The sequence below is a fragment of the Trichechus manatus genome, unplaced genomic scaffold (assembly GCF_000243295.1).
Source record: "Trichechus manatus latirostris isolate Lorelei unplaced genomic scaffold, TriManLat1.0 scaffold00015, whole genome shotgun sequence".
Lineage (NCBI taxonomy): Eukaryota > Metazoa > Chordata > Mammalia > Sirenia > Trichechidae > Trichechus > Trichechus manatus.
In genome coordinates, this window is record NW_004443951.1 from 25,550,020 (window position 1) to 25,564,926 (window position 14,907).

At 54.0% G+C, this 14,907-nt stretch overlaps 3 protein-coding genes across 6 annotated transcripts; all 3 read right to left on the reverse strand.

The window, feature by feature from the left end:
* Positions 1-7: 7 nt before the first annotated feature.
* On the reverse strand, positions 8-4,253 carry DCDC2B (doublecortin domain containing 2B). Its single transcript, XM_023727048.1, is given in 10 exon segments — positions 8-106; positions 348-451; positions 863-998; positions 1,578-1,641; positions 1,760-1,864; positions 2,180-2,218; positions 2,220-2,326; positions 3,040-3,091; positions 4,004-4,196; positions 4,199-4,253. Coding segments are annotated over 10 exon segments (954 nt in total).
* A 627-nt stretch (positions 4,254-4,880) lies between these two features.
* Positions 4,881-7,650, reverse strand: IQCC (IQ motif containing C). 2 transcript variants are annotated; one of them, XM_023727029.1, is made up of 5 exons: positions 7,489-7,650; positions 6,922-7,065; positions 6,445-6,682; positions 6,092-6,210; positions 4,881-5,972 (listed from the first exon to the last, which is right to left on the reverse strand). In XM_023727029.1, exons 1-5 carry the CDS (start codon positions 7,528-7,530, stop codon positions 5,127-5,129), a joined length of 1,389 nt encoding a protein of 462 aa, XP_023582797.1. In that variant the 5' UTR covers positions 7,531-7,650; the 3' UTR covers positions 4,881-5,126. The 2 variants fall into 2 exon arrangements, with proteins under 2 accessions (XP_023582797.1, XP_023582798.1); XM_023727030.1 differs by lacking the exon at positions 6,922-7,065.
* A 204-nt stretch (positions 7,651-7,854) lies between these two features.
* Positions 7,855-13,243, reverse strand: CCDC28B (coiled-coil domain containing 28B). 3 transcript variants are annotated; one of them, XM_004372106.2, is made up of 6 exons: positions 13,150-13,242; positions 11,670-11,843; positions 9,609-9,775; positions 9,298-9,488; positions 8,772-8,794; positions 7,855-8,050 (listed from the first exon to the last, which is right to left on the reverse strand). In XM_004372106.2, the coding sequence occupies exons 2-6, from the start codon at positions 11,831-11,833 to the stop codon at positions 7,996-7,998; spliced, it is 600 nt and encodes a 199-aa protein (XP_004372163.1). In that variant the 5' UTR covers positions 11,834-11,843; positions 13,150-13,242; the 3' UTR covers positions 7,855-7,995. The 3 variants fall into 3 exon arrangements, 2 of the variants coding, with proteins under 2 accessions (XP_004372163.1, XP_023583053.1); XR_002823256.1 differs by having other exon boundaries at positions 7,929-8,050; positions 8,772-8,868; positions 13,150-13,243; XM_023727285.1 differs by having other exon boundaries at positions 7,929-8,050; positions 8,772-8,845; positions 13,150-13,243.
* Between the last annotated feature and the right edge of the window lie 1,664 nt (positions 13,244-14,907).

Genomic DNA, 14,907 nt, shown 5'->3' on the forward strand with positions numbered 1-14,907 from the left:
CTGGCTCTCAAGATGGTGGAGCAGGGACTGAGGCCGAGATAGCTGCCCCAGCCCCAGGCTGGTCATTTTCCAGGAACAAGGCCTCTTCTACCATCTGTTCTGCTCTCTGGAGGAGGTGGAGGGCCATACGGATGGAGCCATTAGCATCCCCTGTCCAACCCTCAACAGGGAGCTCCAGGAAAGGAGAAGACTAGAAATCAGGATCAATCTGCCCCCTCATTTAACAAGGTAGAAAGTCAGGCTCCAAGATGTTAGGAGATCTGGTCATAGTCACAAGGGGGACTCAGGGCTGCATGTTCTTAGCTCAGAACTCCTGTCCCAACGTACTGCTCCCAGCCCCAGCCCACCTGATCCAAGGGCTCCTCTGTTTGGATGTCTTCATCGTCTGCTACTTCTTGGGCCCCTGCTGTCTCCCTCCTTCGGTGGGGAGCCCCATATACTCCCTTGACTCCTGATGAGGGAGGCAACATTGGTTAATGCCCAGGCTGAGGAGCCCTCAGCATTCCTTCCTTGACCTTCTCTACCAGCCCCTTCCCCTCATCTGAGCCTTGCTCTGTACTCCTCAGTACCTCAGAGGATGGCAGGGAAGTCAAGAGGCAGACCTTTGACCCCACCAACTCCATCCCTCTTTTTTTTTTGGTTAAGCATTGCCGTCTCCATGTGCTGCTTTAAATATGCCAAGTCCCTGTGATGAACAAGGGACTTGATATGCAGATGAGGGAGTCTGGGACAGTTCTCCTGAGGTCAGGGCCAACTCGTTTCATGGGCATTCTGCCCACGACCTCCCACACAACAACAAGGACCATCCTGTGTCTCTGTCAGAGGGTGACTGAGAAGGGCCAGGGCTCCAGGAGCCCCTCACCTGATGAAAATGAGAGAAGGGGAGGTTTGCTTCTTGACTGAGTGGCCTCCTGGGGTCTGGCATAGAAAGTAGATGGCTCAACTCGGCCTGGCTCCTTTGGAGTGGGCTGGGTTGCCTGTGCCCTGTGGCAATGGGCCTATAGAGGGAACATTGGGATTAGGCCACAGGTGCTGGCTGTTCTTCTTTTCTTCCCAGTCCTGGCTTCAGAGTGCCTTGATGCCTGAGGGAGCTTGGGAGAGGAGATGCTGTCCATCTCGATGGCCTGCATCCTCCCTCCCTGCTCCCTCTTTCTGTCAGGCTGTCTTATCCAGGGACATAGCAGCAGATGCCTGACACTCAGAAAGGCCCATTGGCTCTCCCTTGGGAGTACCCAGACCTGGCATGGAATAGGGAGCTGAGAAGTTTCCTTGGACCCTGCTCTGCCAGATATGCCAGTTCTCTCTCCCAGCATCCAGCGTGGCAAGAAGAAATTAGGTCCAGCAACTCAAGAGTTCTGAAGACCTTCATAGACCTGGATGAGCTGGCTCTCAGATTAAGTTCTGGTCTAGCTCCTGCCGTTCAACATGTCTCCTGAAAGAATCACTTCACTACTTTGAGCTTCAGTCTCCTCTGGAAAATGGGGCAGTAATCATCACAAGATTATTAGGAGGAAGCAGTGAGATAAAGTCAGAGCCAGAGCTGGAGGAGAAGTAAGCGAATTAGCCCTCCTTTCCACCTCTATGGCCCCTGCATCACCTGCCCCCTGCCTGTGGGGCCTAGACTTCCAGCCTAGGGGATGCCTGCAATGAAAAAGAAGAGGCTTGTAGACAGGGGAGGATGTGCAGTCTGAGAGCACACAGACCAGAAGGTGGCTTCCTCTGTTGCAGCTTGATACCCCGCCACCTCACACACACATACCAGCAGCCCCTGGGTAGAGAGGGGCTGGACACCAGCAGCTCTAAGTAATGGCCGCTCACCAGAGCCTCCCCTTCCAACAGTGGGAGCCCCTCCAGGGTGCAGAGTCTGGTGGGGAGAAAGAGGCGAATGGGACAAGGGCCAGTGGACAGCATGCCTCATCATATTCAGCAGACTGTGAGGGGGTGGGTACAGCTATTCCTAGGATGCCTTGGCACCTGGCTCTCTGGGCCTCAGGGCCAGTCACCCAAGCTCTGCCCTGGCTCCGAGGGCTGGGCCACAGGGGCTTCTCCTGTGGCATAGGAGGCAGTTCCGTTTGGGGGACCATGCTTTCCTTTTGCCTTTTCATCATCAGGTACAGACCAAACCAGTTGGGGGAGGTCCCCTCTAAGGGCTTTTCAACCTCCCCAGTCCCATACTCACTTGCACACAGCCTTGCTCTGCAACTTGGCCTTCTCGGTAAAGTTTCAACACTGTTTCCCGGTCCTGCCTGGGAGCCTGGGACAGCTTCAGGCTCAATGGGGGACTTAACAGGTCCCCATTCCTGAACACACTGGGACAAAGAGCAGCCTGGTAAAGGGGAGGGTCCCCAGGCCTTCCAGTGTGTGAGAGTAAGAAGGGTGGCATGGTCTGAGGACCATTGCATTGGTCCATTTTCACCCGTCAAGCCTGTTGGACTCTTTACATCCCCACCAGTGACCAGGGGCTCCTGGAACAAACCCATCCCCAATTTCTTGGTCTCACTGAAACCAAGATCTATACCCCTGCTTCCTGACAGCAGCACACCATCCAAGGGCCCCATCACACAGGTGGTGAGTCATGCGAGGACTCTGAAACCCAAGTCAGCCCCCAAGGTCAGAATAAACTGGGGCCTCCAGTTTGGGGTGGGTCAGTCCAGGTGGGTGGGGTGAAGGGAAAAGGAACTAGACCAGGAGTAGGGGGAGGCAAGGAGAGATGAGGACCAGTCACACCTTTCACCAAAGGGCGCTTTTACCTCCTTAGGTATAAGGTATACCTACCCCCTACTTGAGTCTCACAGCTTCCTCTTTCTTTGGGGACCACAGCCTGGAGATAAAGTAAAAGGCTGGGAAAGGGGCAAGGGATAGGGTCTTAAACTCCTGTATCCCAGGAAGGATAAGAGTCGGTTCCAGAGTGGGCATGGGGAGTATCCCCATGGAACTGGGCAGATCCTGCTGTTCCCAGGGCCCCTGGCTTCCCAGACCAAATTGGGGGCAATACTAGGAGTGGTGGGAGGACAGAAGGGCTGGACTACCAGGGCTCACTGGCAGTCTGCTGCTCTTCCTGCCCGGATCCTTCTCTCCAGAGGCTAAGTAGCTGAAAGAAAGACAAGTTATAGGTCAAGCTGTCAGCTGCCAGAGTGTGGGGCTGGGATCCAGCTCAGCAGGTCTCCCTCCCCACTGGAATAGCCTCTGTCATCCCAGTCTAGAAACAGATGCTGGCACTTGAACCTTCTTTCTTAAGGCCCTGGGTCAGGCTGGGAATCCAGACTAGAGTCTCAGATACAAACTGTAAGTTCAAAGGATCAAGAGAAACTAGTTCATTAAGCATTCACTATATCCCAAGAATTTCCTCATTCATGAGGTAGGTGGTTTTATCTCCATTTTGTCTGAGACCCAGAGAAGTGACTTACCCAAGGTCACACAGGAAGTGACAGCCCAGATTCTAAGTCTGTCTAGCTCCTGACCCCTTGCTTTTTGCATTATAGTAAACAACCTCAGCTGAGAGCCAAGAGTGGGCCCTGGAGACCAGGTTTGAATTGGAAACTCAGATGCTCAAATTCTTCTCCCACCTTGGAAGATAGAACCCCACCCTGCCATGTGGCATGATTGTGTAACAGGAGAGCACGGGAAGCTTAAGCACAGCCGGGAGGAAGTGATGAATGGATTTAGAGTGGTGATGGTGGTAGCGTATCCAATCAAGAAGAGCTTTTGGAAAAAGGAGCTCAGACTGCAGGATTATGGTCTCCTTCCCACAGGATGTGATGGGCATAAGCATCCATAGAAGACACACTGATTTGAACCAAGGCTCAACTACTGTGTACTCTTAGGCAGGTTACTAAACCTTGCTGTCTTGTTTCCCCTTCTAACTAATGGGGATAAAACCACCACCTTCATAGAGTTGTTATATTACATGAGAAGATGAATAGAGTGCCTGATACACACTAAATACTGGGTAAATGCTACTACCTCCCTCCCTAGGCTCTCTGATCAGCCCCAGCCCGCTTACTAGAGCTTACAGAATCGTTTGAAGCCAGCAGCCACATACTGTCCTCTGTTCTGCAACTCTGCCATGTCAGTGACACAGTGGCCACGACAGGGTCTGTAGAGGGCACGCACAGTCAGTGGGACCTGCATGGCAGATGTTACCTCACAGAGGAAGGTCTCCGGGGTGGGGAAGCAGTGCTGAGTCACCAGCAGCTGGGATCCCCATTCTTGTACACCACTACCTGCTTGGCTACTGGACTGCCGCCTGCCATCATGTGTCCTCAGACAGAGACGTGGAGCTGTTGCCAGGGAACTAAGGCAGGGCTGGGAGCGGTGCCAGTCAGAGGTCGAGTCCTGCCCTCTCACCCAGGAAGGCAGGGAGAGCCTGCAGCAGGAGCATCCATCTGCATTCAGGGTCTCGTCCAATCTGCTCTAACATTATAGTAAGCAACCTCAGCTGAGAGGTTAACAGTAGGACCTGGAAGCCAGATATGAGTTGGAAGCTCAGATGCTCTAATTTTCACAAGGCCCTCATAAGAGTACAGCAGGTATGATCACTATATATGTAGGAAACCCTGGGACTCGGGCACAGTCAAACAGTGAGAGGACACACTTAAACACAGAAGTTCCAATATGGGGAATGGGGGGCAGCTCCAGGGCCTCCCTGCTTCTCCATAGCCAAGGGCTGAGCACCCCCCAACCCCAGGGGGGAAATCGTCTTTGTGGGCCCTTCCCCAAGGAGGATGGCTAGGTCTGCTCCTGGGCCCTTGCTCTCAGAAGGCTCTGGGGAAGATGCCTCCTGCCAGTGGGAAGTGAACAGGAAGGCCCAGAGTGAGTCAGAAGATGAAAATAGCCAGGCTCAGAATCTAAGAAAAATCTTTATTCTCCATCAGGCCCCCCACTTTACTTTCCCCGGGTAATTCCCTGTTCTCATATTTGAACTGAGCCACAGGCAGAGCATGAAACGGTATCCTTCTCTCCCCATACTGGTGCCAGCTCTTGCTCCACCTCCTCATGGCCTCACCAATGGCCAGGGGCAGGGAAGGAGGGAGAGATGGTGCCCAGCAGCCAGGATGAGGCCTGTCTCACTCATCACACTTTCATAGCATCCCCCTGGAAACTGGTCCTCCCTAGCTCCCCAGGGTCTAGCCCGGTGGTCCTGTTTTCCATGGCCTGCCCTGCTGGTGGTCCTCTCCTGTATGGTCTGATCTTGTGGATGACAGGTACTTAGATGGCCTTGATCTCCATAGTTCAGTCCTCTGGTTTGTCCATCCTTCATGGCTAGGCTCATTGGAGAGTCCATCTTTGGAGGTTCTATCACTAGGGGTCTGGCCCTTGGGTGGTTTTGTTCTCCAGAGATCCAGGCCACTATGCTCCGGCCCTGCCAGGTTTCCATCCCAGATGATGCGGTCCTCTGAGAGGCCTGATTCTTGTGCTCCAGCACTCTGGCAGTCAGGCTCTTGGTAGTCTGGCCCTCTGGGAGACTTGTCCTTAATAGCCGGCTTCTCAGGAAGCATGAGCAGCTGTGTCCTGGTCTTCTCAGAACAATGGCCCCTGGGCTTGAGGCCTCTGGGAGTCTGGTCCTCAGGGTATTTCATCAGCTTCAGACAGGTCCCTCTGGAGGCCTGTTCTCCATGGTCTGGCTCTTTGGTGAGCTTGTCTCCTGTGGCCTGATTGTCTGATGGTGTGGGCAGCTGTGAACCAGCTCTCCTGTATCTTGGTTCCCTGTACTTGGCCCCAACAGTGGTTTTATCTGTGACAACCAGACTTTCTGGAGATTTGTGGGATTGTGACTTGACCCTCCAGCAGGAGTCATCCACATGGTCTAGCTCTCTGGTGGTCCTGTCTCTGTAGGAATGGTCCTCCAGTGGTGGGCTTGGTTGTGTGTGGGACCTCTCACAGGCCTGTCCCAAGTGGTTTGGGCACACAGTGGGCCCATCTCTGGTCTGGCCTGCCTCTGGGGAGCTCAGTGTTTGTTTGAGAATTAGGTACTGTTGGGAGAGAGGACAGACATTGTACCAGGCATGCCTCCTTGGGCATGGCAGCAGGACTCCCCGTCCCCCTTCCTTTGGCTCTAAATGTGCAGAAAGGGCTCTCAGTTAGTGCTCACCTCCTTACGGCTACTGATGGCCTGTTGCAGCCATAGCAATTCCATGGCCAAGTGGCTGCGGAGGTGCTGGACCTCCTGGAGGTCAAGTTGGCTGTAGGGCAGTCCTGGATCTGTGGTTTCTGTGAAGGAGAGAGAGAAGAAAGGAAGAAGAGAGCCTTGAGCAGTAAACACTGGGCACTGTCCTAGCTTTAGAACACTGGCACCCTCCCCCATCTATCCATGTGTTGCCTCCAACAGGAAGAGGGAAGAAGGAAGGGGATGCAGTTTATCTACCACAAGCCTTACACTTTTCAGATGGGGAAGCTGGGGCCCAAAGAGGGTCAAGGTTTGCCCTAATCTAGGCAGAGAGGCACCTGGGTTCCCCGTCCTTGATGAGTCTCTGGTTTCCCCATGGCTGGTTTTCCTGCTCTGCTCATCCTGAAGCAGGGGGTTGTCTTCTCGGCAGGGAAGACTTCCTGGGTTTGCTGAGCTCTCTCCTGACTTCTTCAGCACCATCTCCTCAGGCTCTTTACATGGAAAGTGGCTCCCTAGTTCCTTCTCTGGATTTGTCACCCTCTCTCCTGCTTTCCAGGTCCGATGGGATTTTACCTTCTGAGAAATCAGAGTTATGAGAGCCCCAGAGCTAAACCCCTCCATCCAGCAGACAAGTTGGTAAGGATTAAGGATTGGGGTGTGAGGCAGTGAGTCTGCTGCCTCTTCCAGAAGGTTAAAGTAGGAAAGGTGGGTTACACCCAGGAGGAGAAAGCAGAAAGGGTGGGTTCCACTATTCCCTTGATCCCCCTACCCAGGGCCTTCCTCCTTCTCCTTTCTCCCCCTGGAGTGTGTACTACCTCTGGGAGAAACTGAGGCCTGGGAATCCAGCCCTCAGTCCACTGCACCATGCCCTGGTCACCCTCGATCTCCCGTACAGTAGCCTCATATTCAGCTCGCAGACTCTGGAACTGGCGTCGGACCAAGAAGCCCCTGACACAGGCCTGGTGTGGAGAGTGAGGGGGAAAGAAGACCTTTACTACTGCAAGAGAATGGGCATCTTGGGCTTTCTCCTGGAGAAGTCATCCCGGTCGTTGCAAGAGAGGGCAGGGCCCCAGGGAAAGGATAGGTGACACTGTGAGTGGAGGCTCAAGGGAGGATGCGGGCCTGGATCCCCACTTCGCTTTAAGCCCCTTCCCGCCATTTCCCTGATCCCAGCAAGAGCTGTGGTGGGAGTAGGGGGGCGCGTGGGGAAGTCCGAGGATCCCAGCATTTTTCGGGGCTGTAGGGGGTGAGTCGCCATCTCCAGAGGTTGGCACGCGGGTAGGGGACTGAACGTGATAGCCCCATCTCGCTCGAAGGTCCCAGTCTGGGAATCTCCTGAGGGGAAATCAGGTGCACCTTCCCCTCCCCGCCCCGCACAGCACCTGCAGAGCCGACACCTTCCGAAACAACTGTTCAGGCTCCATCCCAGCGCAAACGATACAGCGGCCTGCCAAGCCCCTGCGCAGTGCGTCATTAGCCCGCGCCGCTCCTTAGCCAGTGAGGGCCCCGCCCCCGCTGTCTCCACGGCAACCGTCCTCCTCCTGCGGCTAAACGCGTCTTCGTGACAGGCTTACCCCTGCCTCACTTGTCCTCTTTCCCGAGTTCCACCCACAGAGCCGCACCGGGGATTCCAGCCCTACGTGAGCGGGACTTCCCAACCAAAAGTGGGTTACAGAGGGGCGTCTCCCGGAGGCCGGGGCCATTGCCGCCGCCGAGCAAAGGCGTAATGAGGGGAGAGAGGACACACAGCCTCTTTCTTTCGAGTTTAATTCCATTCAGTGCCCCCCTCCCCATAGCACCTGGGGGGCCGCTGAATACCCGCCCGAGTCCCGTGAAAAGTCACAGTTTGAAGGGAATGAAAAGGGGCAGTCTGTGCCCGGGTCCCACGCCTACACAGCTGACTGCTCCTCAGGCTCGGTGTTTTCAGCCAGGTGCAACTTCTGTCTGTGCCAGTCAAGGATTGTGACGCCTTGGACCTCAGTCGTCCCTCCTGTCCCCATTTTCCCATTCTGCACAGGCTTAGCTTCCCCAGCATTTCAAGGGAGCGGGGCGGGGTCTGGGGCCTCCACGGTCTGAGGCTGCAGTCTCCACCTGCAGTGTCCTTGCTACGTTGCGTTCACTCTTCTCTTGATCCAGATCATATCTTCTCCCGGTCAAATGAGCAGGTGGACCTGTGAGCCACACTGTGGCTGATGTGTGTGTGTGTCTGTGTGTGTGTGCGCGCGCTTGCAAAATTTCCAACTGAGGACTAGATGGGGAGGTAGTCTAAAATTAGTCAAAATAATTGTTCAGTGCTGAGGGCAACAGATAAGCCTTGCCATGGATTGATGTCAGCTAAAGAACTTGCAGAGATTTTGATCAGTGGGTAAAACATATTCCCTGCAACCATCTTATTTCTAATACTTGGGAAATTCCTTCTGCACTCCTCTACCTGGGCAGTTTGTGCCTAATTCTGACTCAGTAGGACTAAAAGGGGTGGGGATGTTGGTTGTATGTGAGTACTCTTGAGGGAATGGCAGGGAGGAGGAAACTGACCCCATGTCCGGGACGGACACACACACACACACACACACACGGACACACACACACACACACACGGACACACACACACACACACACACACACACACACACACACACACAGCCAGCTCCATTGGAAAGGATACATGGAATTGCTAAGATCTTCCAGCTGTCAACAGAGAGAAAGGGAGGTTTCTGTCAAGAGGGGCACCAGGCAACTCTGCAGACAAAGATTAGACTGGACTGTGGGACATAAAATGATACTCGTGAAGAGTGTGATCAAGTAGATACATGAGACTAAATGGGCAGCTTCTGTCCGGAGGCAAGATGAGAAGGCAGAGAGGATCAGGAGCTGGATGAATGGACATGGGAAATCCGGGGTGGAAAGCAACTAGGGTTACAAAACTATGTATAAATTTTTGTAGGAGAGACTAAATTGAATTGTAAACTTCCACTTACAGCATAACAATTAAAAAAAAAAACAAAAAAGAGGGGCACCAGGTCAAACAGCAGATGCTCTGGAGGCCATAATCTGGTGGGCATTGAGGGCCCCGCAGCTGTTGGATCCATGCACCCCCACCTTTTCACCCGGGGGCCAGGAGTTGCCTTGGGAGCATGCGCCTCTCCTCCCCCCTGGTCCCCCAGGAACCGAAGCACCCAGCCCTGACCCACATTGCTAAGCAGCTGGTCCAGGTTTCGGTCAGCCATGGTCTTCTTCTGCTCCTCAGGCAGCCCCTCAGTGACTCCATCCTCTTCCTCCTCTTCTTCCTCCTCCCCACACACATCCAGGCTGAAGTGCAGCCGGGCCAGCTTCTCCTGCATCTCCCGCACGTGCTCCAGCTGCTCAAAGGAGCATTCCTTCCCTGGACAGCCCTTGTCTGAGCCCTGGGAGCAAGCTTGGCACCCTGGCCCCAGCCACGCCTCACAGACCAGCCCCTCCAGCCCCACTCACATACCGTCTAGGCTCAGTCCCCAGGACTCACCAAAGGCTTGCAGCCGGCCGGAGTGAAAATCATTCAGCAGGTTCAGCAGTCCCCCCTCCATCTCATAGACGTCGGTCACCTCAGTCAGGAAAGAGTGCTGCAGGGGGGTGCCTGCCGAGCCACCCCCACCTCCGGCCAGCACTGGGCGGCATTTCTCCTTGCCTACCCTGGGTGGGGTGGGCATGACTATGGTCACAGGCTGGGGGCAGCCAGGCACCCCTAGGTCTTTTGTGCCATCTGTCTATATGCACTAATGCATCTGCCATACCAACATCAGTGGATGTTTGTTCTGGCCCCACACTGGCCAGATTTGGTGGAGGGAAGAAGAGGGGAAGGTAAGAAGTCAAAAGAAGTCTCTTTCTGCCAATGACACACAGCCAGAGGCATGTCTGGAAGGATGCTATTATTGGATTCCTGTCTGAGCCCCTCATCGTACTCCTCCTGTGACCCTGGGGGAGTCACTTGTCCTCCCTGTCCTCAGTGAATTTGTTCCATAGGGATACGTACCACCTTATTACCACAAGGACCATTTTGCTGTTGTTAGTTGTGATTGAGGAGATTCCAACTCATAGCGACCCCATGTGTGCAGAATAGAACTGCTCCACAGGGTTCTCAAGGCTGTGACCTTTCAGAAGCAGATCACCAGGTCTGTCTTCTGATGTGCCTCTGGGTGGGTTCCAACCACCAACCTTTAGGTTAGCAGTCGAGCATTTAACCAATTGTGCCACCCAGGGACTCCTACAAGTAGATTATTACCTCTAAAATATAATTTTTGGGATTTAATCTGAGATCCATGTAGTAGTCGAACAATCACTGCCTCTGTTTTCTCCTCCTCATAGATAAATATGTTCATTGCAAAGGTCCCTTTCCCCAAGGGCCATTTATTTCCTTCTCACCTCTGCCCCTTTGTTCTCGACAACTGGTTACCAGGTATGTTTTATCCCCAAAGTGTGCTGCCATGTTTTAAGTTTTAAGTGTGCCATGTAATGGGAAAAGCTTAGCATACAGCTGGAACACTTGGCAGTAATGAGGCGCACACTGATGTGCTGCCTAATTATATCCTGTTTTGTTGCTATTGTGTGCTGAGTCAGTTCCAACTCGTGGTGACCCTACAGGACAGAGTAGAACTGCCCCATAGGGTTTCCAAGGCAGATCACCAGGTCTTTTCCCCCACAGAGCCAGTGGTGGATTTGAACTATTGACGTTTTGGATAGCAACTGAGCACTTAACCATCGTGCCACCAGGGCTCCTATATCCTATTTTACCCCTCCAAAAATATCTTCCTGCTCCTTTTCTATTTAAACACTGTTTTGACTTCTCCACTGCCCTCAGGATAATCTCGAAGGCCCTTCCAGTGTGGCCCCAACCTCTCCAGTTGCATTTCCTACTACTTCCACCCCAGCCCTGAGCTTCAGCTATACCCTACTTCTGACTATCCCCAAACAGGCCTCTCAGGCAGGCGGGGTGCAAAGCCACAGGGAAACAGAGTGATTTTATTTGGAAAGAATGGGAGAAAAAAACACATTGTCTTTAGTGGGAAACAAACATGGGCACCTTATAGGGTAGGATGCAAATTCCTAATCATTAAAAAAAAAAAAAATTTATGCAGAGAATTCAAATTGTACACCCTGGCTTCCTCTCCCCCTCTCCTGGCCCTTGATACTCCAGGGTCACCAAACCACCTGTGGTTCTCTGAACCTCCTAGGTAGTCTCTTTCTTCCATACTTGTGCCAGGTGGGCCTCTCAGTCTGGAATGTCTCTCGTCTCCCATATGCCCAATAGCCTTCTCTGACTCTCTCCTTTCTCTGAAATGTATTATCATACTATATGTGACCCCAATGATCCACCTGGCCCTCTCCCCACATACTTTAGGGCAGGGACTGGGTCTGATCATCTCTGAGAAGTTCCCTGGGACATGCTTCCAGCTGGGGCCAGCCAAGGGAAGGCATCAATTATTGCTAAATAATTGAACACTGGAGTCCCTCCTTGTCTTCCTCCCCACAGGGCTTAGCTTGGAGCTGGGGTCCCTCCCTCCCTTCTGTGCTTCCCTTCTGTACTTACCTCTTGAATTTGGCCCGCTGCTTGGGAGATGGCAGGTGAGGGAGTCCCAGGGCCAAGGAGCCACTGTGGCTGGTGGGCACAGGGACCCTGCGTAATGTGCCTGGGGCCTGGGCTGGTTGGGTCAGGCAAGGCTTGGGGCTCCTCTTCTTCTTCTTGTCATCCATTGGGTGCTGGCTAAGAGGGAGGCAGCCCCATTGAGACAGGGGCCAACTCAACCCTTCACCTAGCAATCCCTGAGAGCTGCAGAGTAAGGGCCCTGGGACTTTCTAACTGTCCCCTCCAACTGTCAGGGCCTCTATGCCCTCATTGGTACAGTGGAGACAGGGCCAGATGCCAGCACCTGCTACTGGGGTCATGGATGTGCATTTGAAGGGACTTCCCCAGCCCGTCCCAAGTCCCCTCCTGCCCTCTAGCCTTAGTGGGAAAACCTAGGTCCTGCCTGAAAGGGCTGGGCCAGACACTATTATCCTGCTGCTGCTGTTGGGATTTCCTGTCCCCTGGGTGGCCGAGGGGGCAGGGCTAGCAGAGGAAATGTAGGGGGAGACAGGGTGGATTCAAGCTGGCAAGAGCCCAGCTGAGGATTAGGGGTGTCTTACTAGGCCCCTTCTATTTATCAACTCCCTCTTCCGCTAGGCAGACACTGAGAAACTGTCAGTATGGGAAGTGACTAAGTTCTGGGTGGGGGCGCCTGGGAGGCCCCAGGGTCAAGCAGTAACCACCAGGGGATGAGTAATAGTAGAAGAAGCTCTGGCACACGGGGCAGAGCTTGTTGTGGGTTTTCTCCCACTTAAACACTGGCATCCCTCCTCCCCCATCCCCAACCACAAACACCAGGCGACTTCCAGAACTTGCCTGGGACATGCTTCCAGCAGCTTCAACCTTCCCTTCCAGGTCAGAAGGTCCCTGCTCCACTCACAAACTGTCAGCCTCAGCTGCTGCCAGGGTGGGGCGGGTGGTCTGCAGCTGGCTGCCTTGGCCTCTCACAATGGCTGAGCCTGTGGCTGGCACTGCCCGGCTGGCCTCCAGTCCAGCCCTGCCCCCTAAGGCTGGTGTCCTACTCTCTGGGAGGCTGGGAGCACAGGGTTTTTTTGAGCTGATTGCTCCAGGCTGGCGCCACATGGCCTGACCCTGCACTCTGGAATGGTGGTGGTGGTGGGGATAGGCATTTAAACTGGCACCTGGCTGGCTGGTTGGCACTGAATGGATCTAGGGGTGTGGTGGAGGGGTGACATGAGCCGCATCATCTGCCCCTCCCTACAGCAGCTTGATCCAATTAGGGACTTGATATAGGGAAACTAGAGCAGGTGCCCCAGCTCCCATGAGCGGCTGGGGGTCACCCAGGATCTATTTTCCACACTCGGGCTCCGAAGCCATGTGCCAAATGGATTGCTCAACTCGGGAGCCTGAATCGGAAAAGGAGCGTCAGACCCGCGTCATCCTGCCTCTGCCCCCGCTCCCACCCCCTCAGGGGGCAACTGACCTGGAGGCTCGGAGTCTGGAGCGAGGCTTCGGTGCAGGTTCCTCTAGCCGTCCGCTCTCTCCTCCCGGGAACCAGGACCTGGTGAAGCTAAACGGGCGGGAAGTAATTTGCATTTAAAGGGAAAGTGACCTTCCTTAGAGCTCGGGATGGAGTAAGAGGGGAGGAGTATCCCCACGTTTCTTAAGCTGTTTCTCCTCTCTCCCGACTTTATCTCTCCACCTCAACTAAGGCGACCCTATTGTTGTGTGATGGCAATCTAAAAACATTTTCACTTTCCTATCAGTTTTGGAGAGAAGCTACAGTCCCTTAGAAAATGGTGGTGGCTTTGCCAGAATGAGAGAGAGAGAGAGAGAGAGAGCAACCATCTGCTGAGTTCCAGTTCCCTTATTAAGCGCTTTATGTACATTTAATTCTCATAACAACTCTGAAGGAAGATGCCATCATCACCCCCATTTTACTAAAAGTTTCCTACCCTGGGTTGCTTCCCTGAAAGCCAGAGAGGTCAGGAAATTTGCCCAAAGCGGGGAGGTGCAGAAAGCCTCTGTCACCTCAAAGGGGTGGGTTTGGAGCCCCTCTGGGGGGAGCTCGAAGAGCTAAATCGCTGAGACTGAGCAGACCTGCCCACACCCGGGAGAGCCTGATTTGTTTTTAATTTTCTTCTCCAAGGCTCTGGCTGTCATTCAACAATATGTCAGTCTTTTGAGGGCAATATCACTCTCCTAAATAGTAAGTGGTGTATTTTCTGGTGAAGTGACAGTCCCATCATTTTACCCCCTCCACACTCCCAGGCCTGCGCGACAGGAGCAGCAGCACCAGGTTGAGGGAAGACCGTGAGATTCCCTAGTGCCTAACTCCAGAGCCCAGGAGGGAAACCTGATCATCAGAAGCTGAGCACTGCTATGCTGCTGGAGGCCTATCAGTGGGGTAGCTATTTAAAGACCTGGCAGAGGCTGCTGGCTCAGGTCCCCAGAGCAGCATCTGATGCCATAGGAGAGAGGCTCATCCTTGGCCAGGCTTCCCAGCCATCTCAAGTAACTGTCCCGGGCAGCGTGCACAGCCACCTGCCACCTTCTCATCCCACTGGGAGGAAGCTGCTTCCCTAGGCCTGGGCCTCTGGCCAAGGTGGGGATGGATGGACACTGCTTCCTCAGGCTCCTGCTCAGGACTTCTTCCCAGGTGCTTCCAGCCCCCAGGACACTCCAGAAGGGGAGACGTTCATTCAGGACTTTTTCAATAACTAAGAGGTTGGAAGGAGGGGACTGCACTGCAGGGAGGACAAAAGGAAGCCCCCTCTCCTCCCTACCAGAGCTGCTAGAAGGTGGCACCACTGTTCCCCCAGCAAGGTGGTAGAGGAGCCAGGATCATCTGTGAGGTTCCCATCCTCAATTGCTTCCCTTGGGGGCCAGCAGCCTGAAGCTATTTCAGAGCCGCTTTGCTTGGGAGCTCCAAGTTGGTGCTGCATCCCCTACCCCTTCCAGAAGATCCTTTATTGGAACCAATGTGGCAGTACAGAAAAACATTGGTCCTTCGTTAGGACCCTGGCCAGAAGCGGTGGAGGCTCTGCTGGGATGGACTGTTATAGCCAGTGTGTGGGCACTACGTGTGGGGGCCTGCAGGGAAGGGCACCTTGGCTACCTACACCATTTGCTGGACATTGCCGTACCATCTTTTGTGCCAGATCAACTCAGGTCCCACAGAGAACAGGATGCTGGGCGAGGCCACCAGTAAGATGTCTCTATACAGGAACCGCAGCTCCAA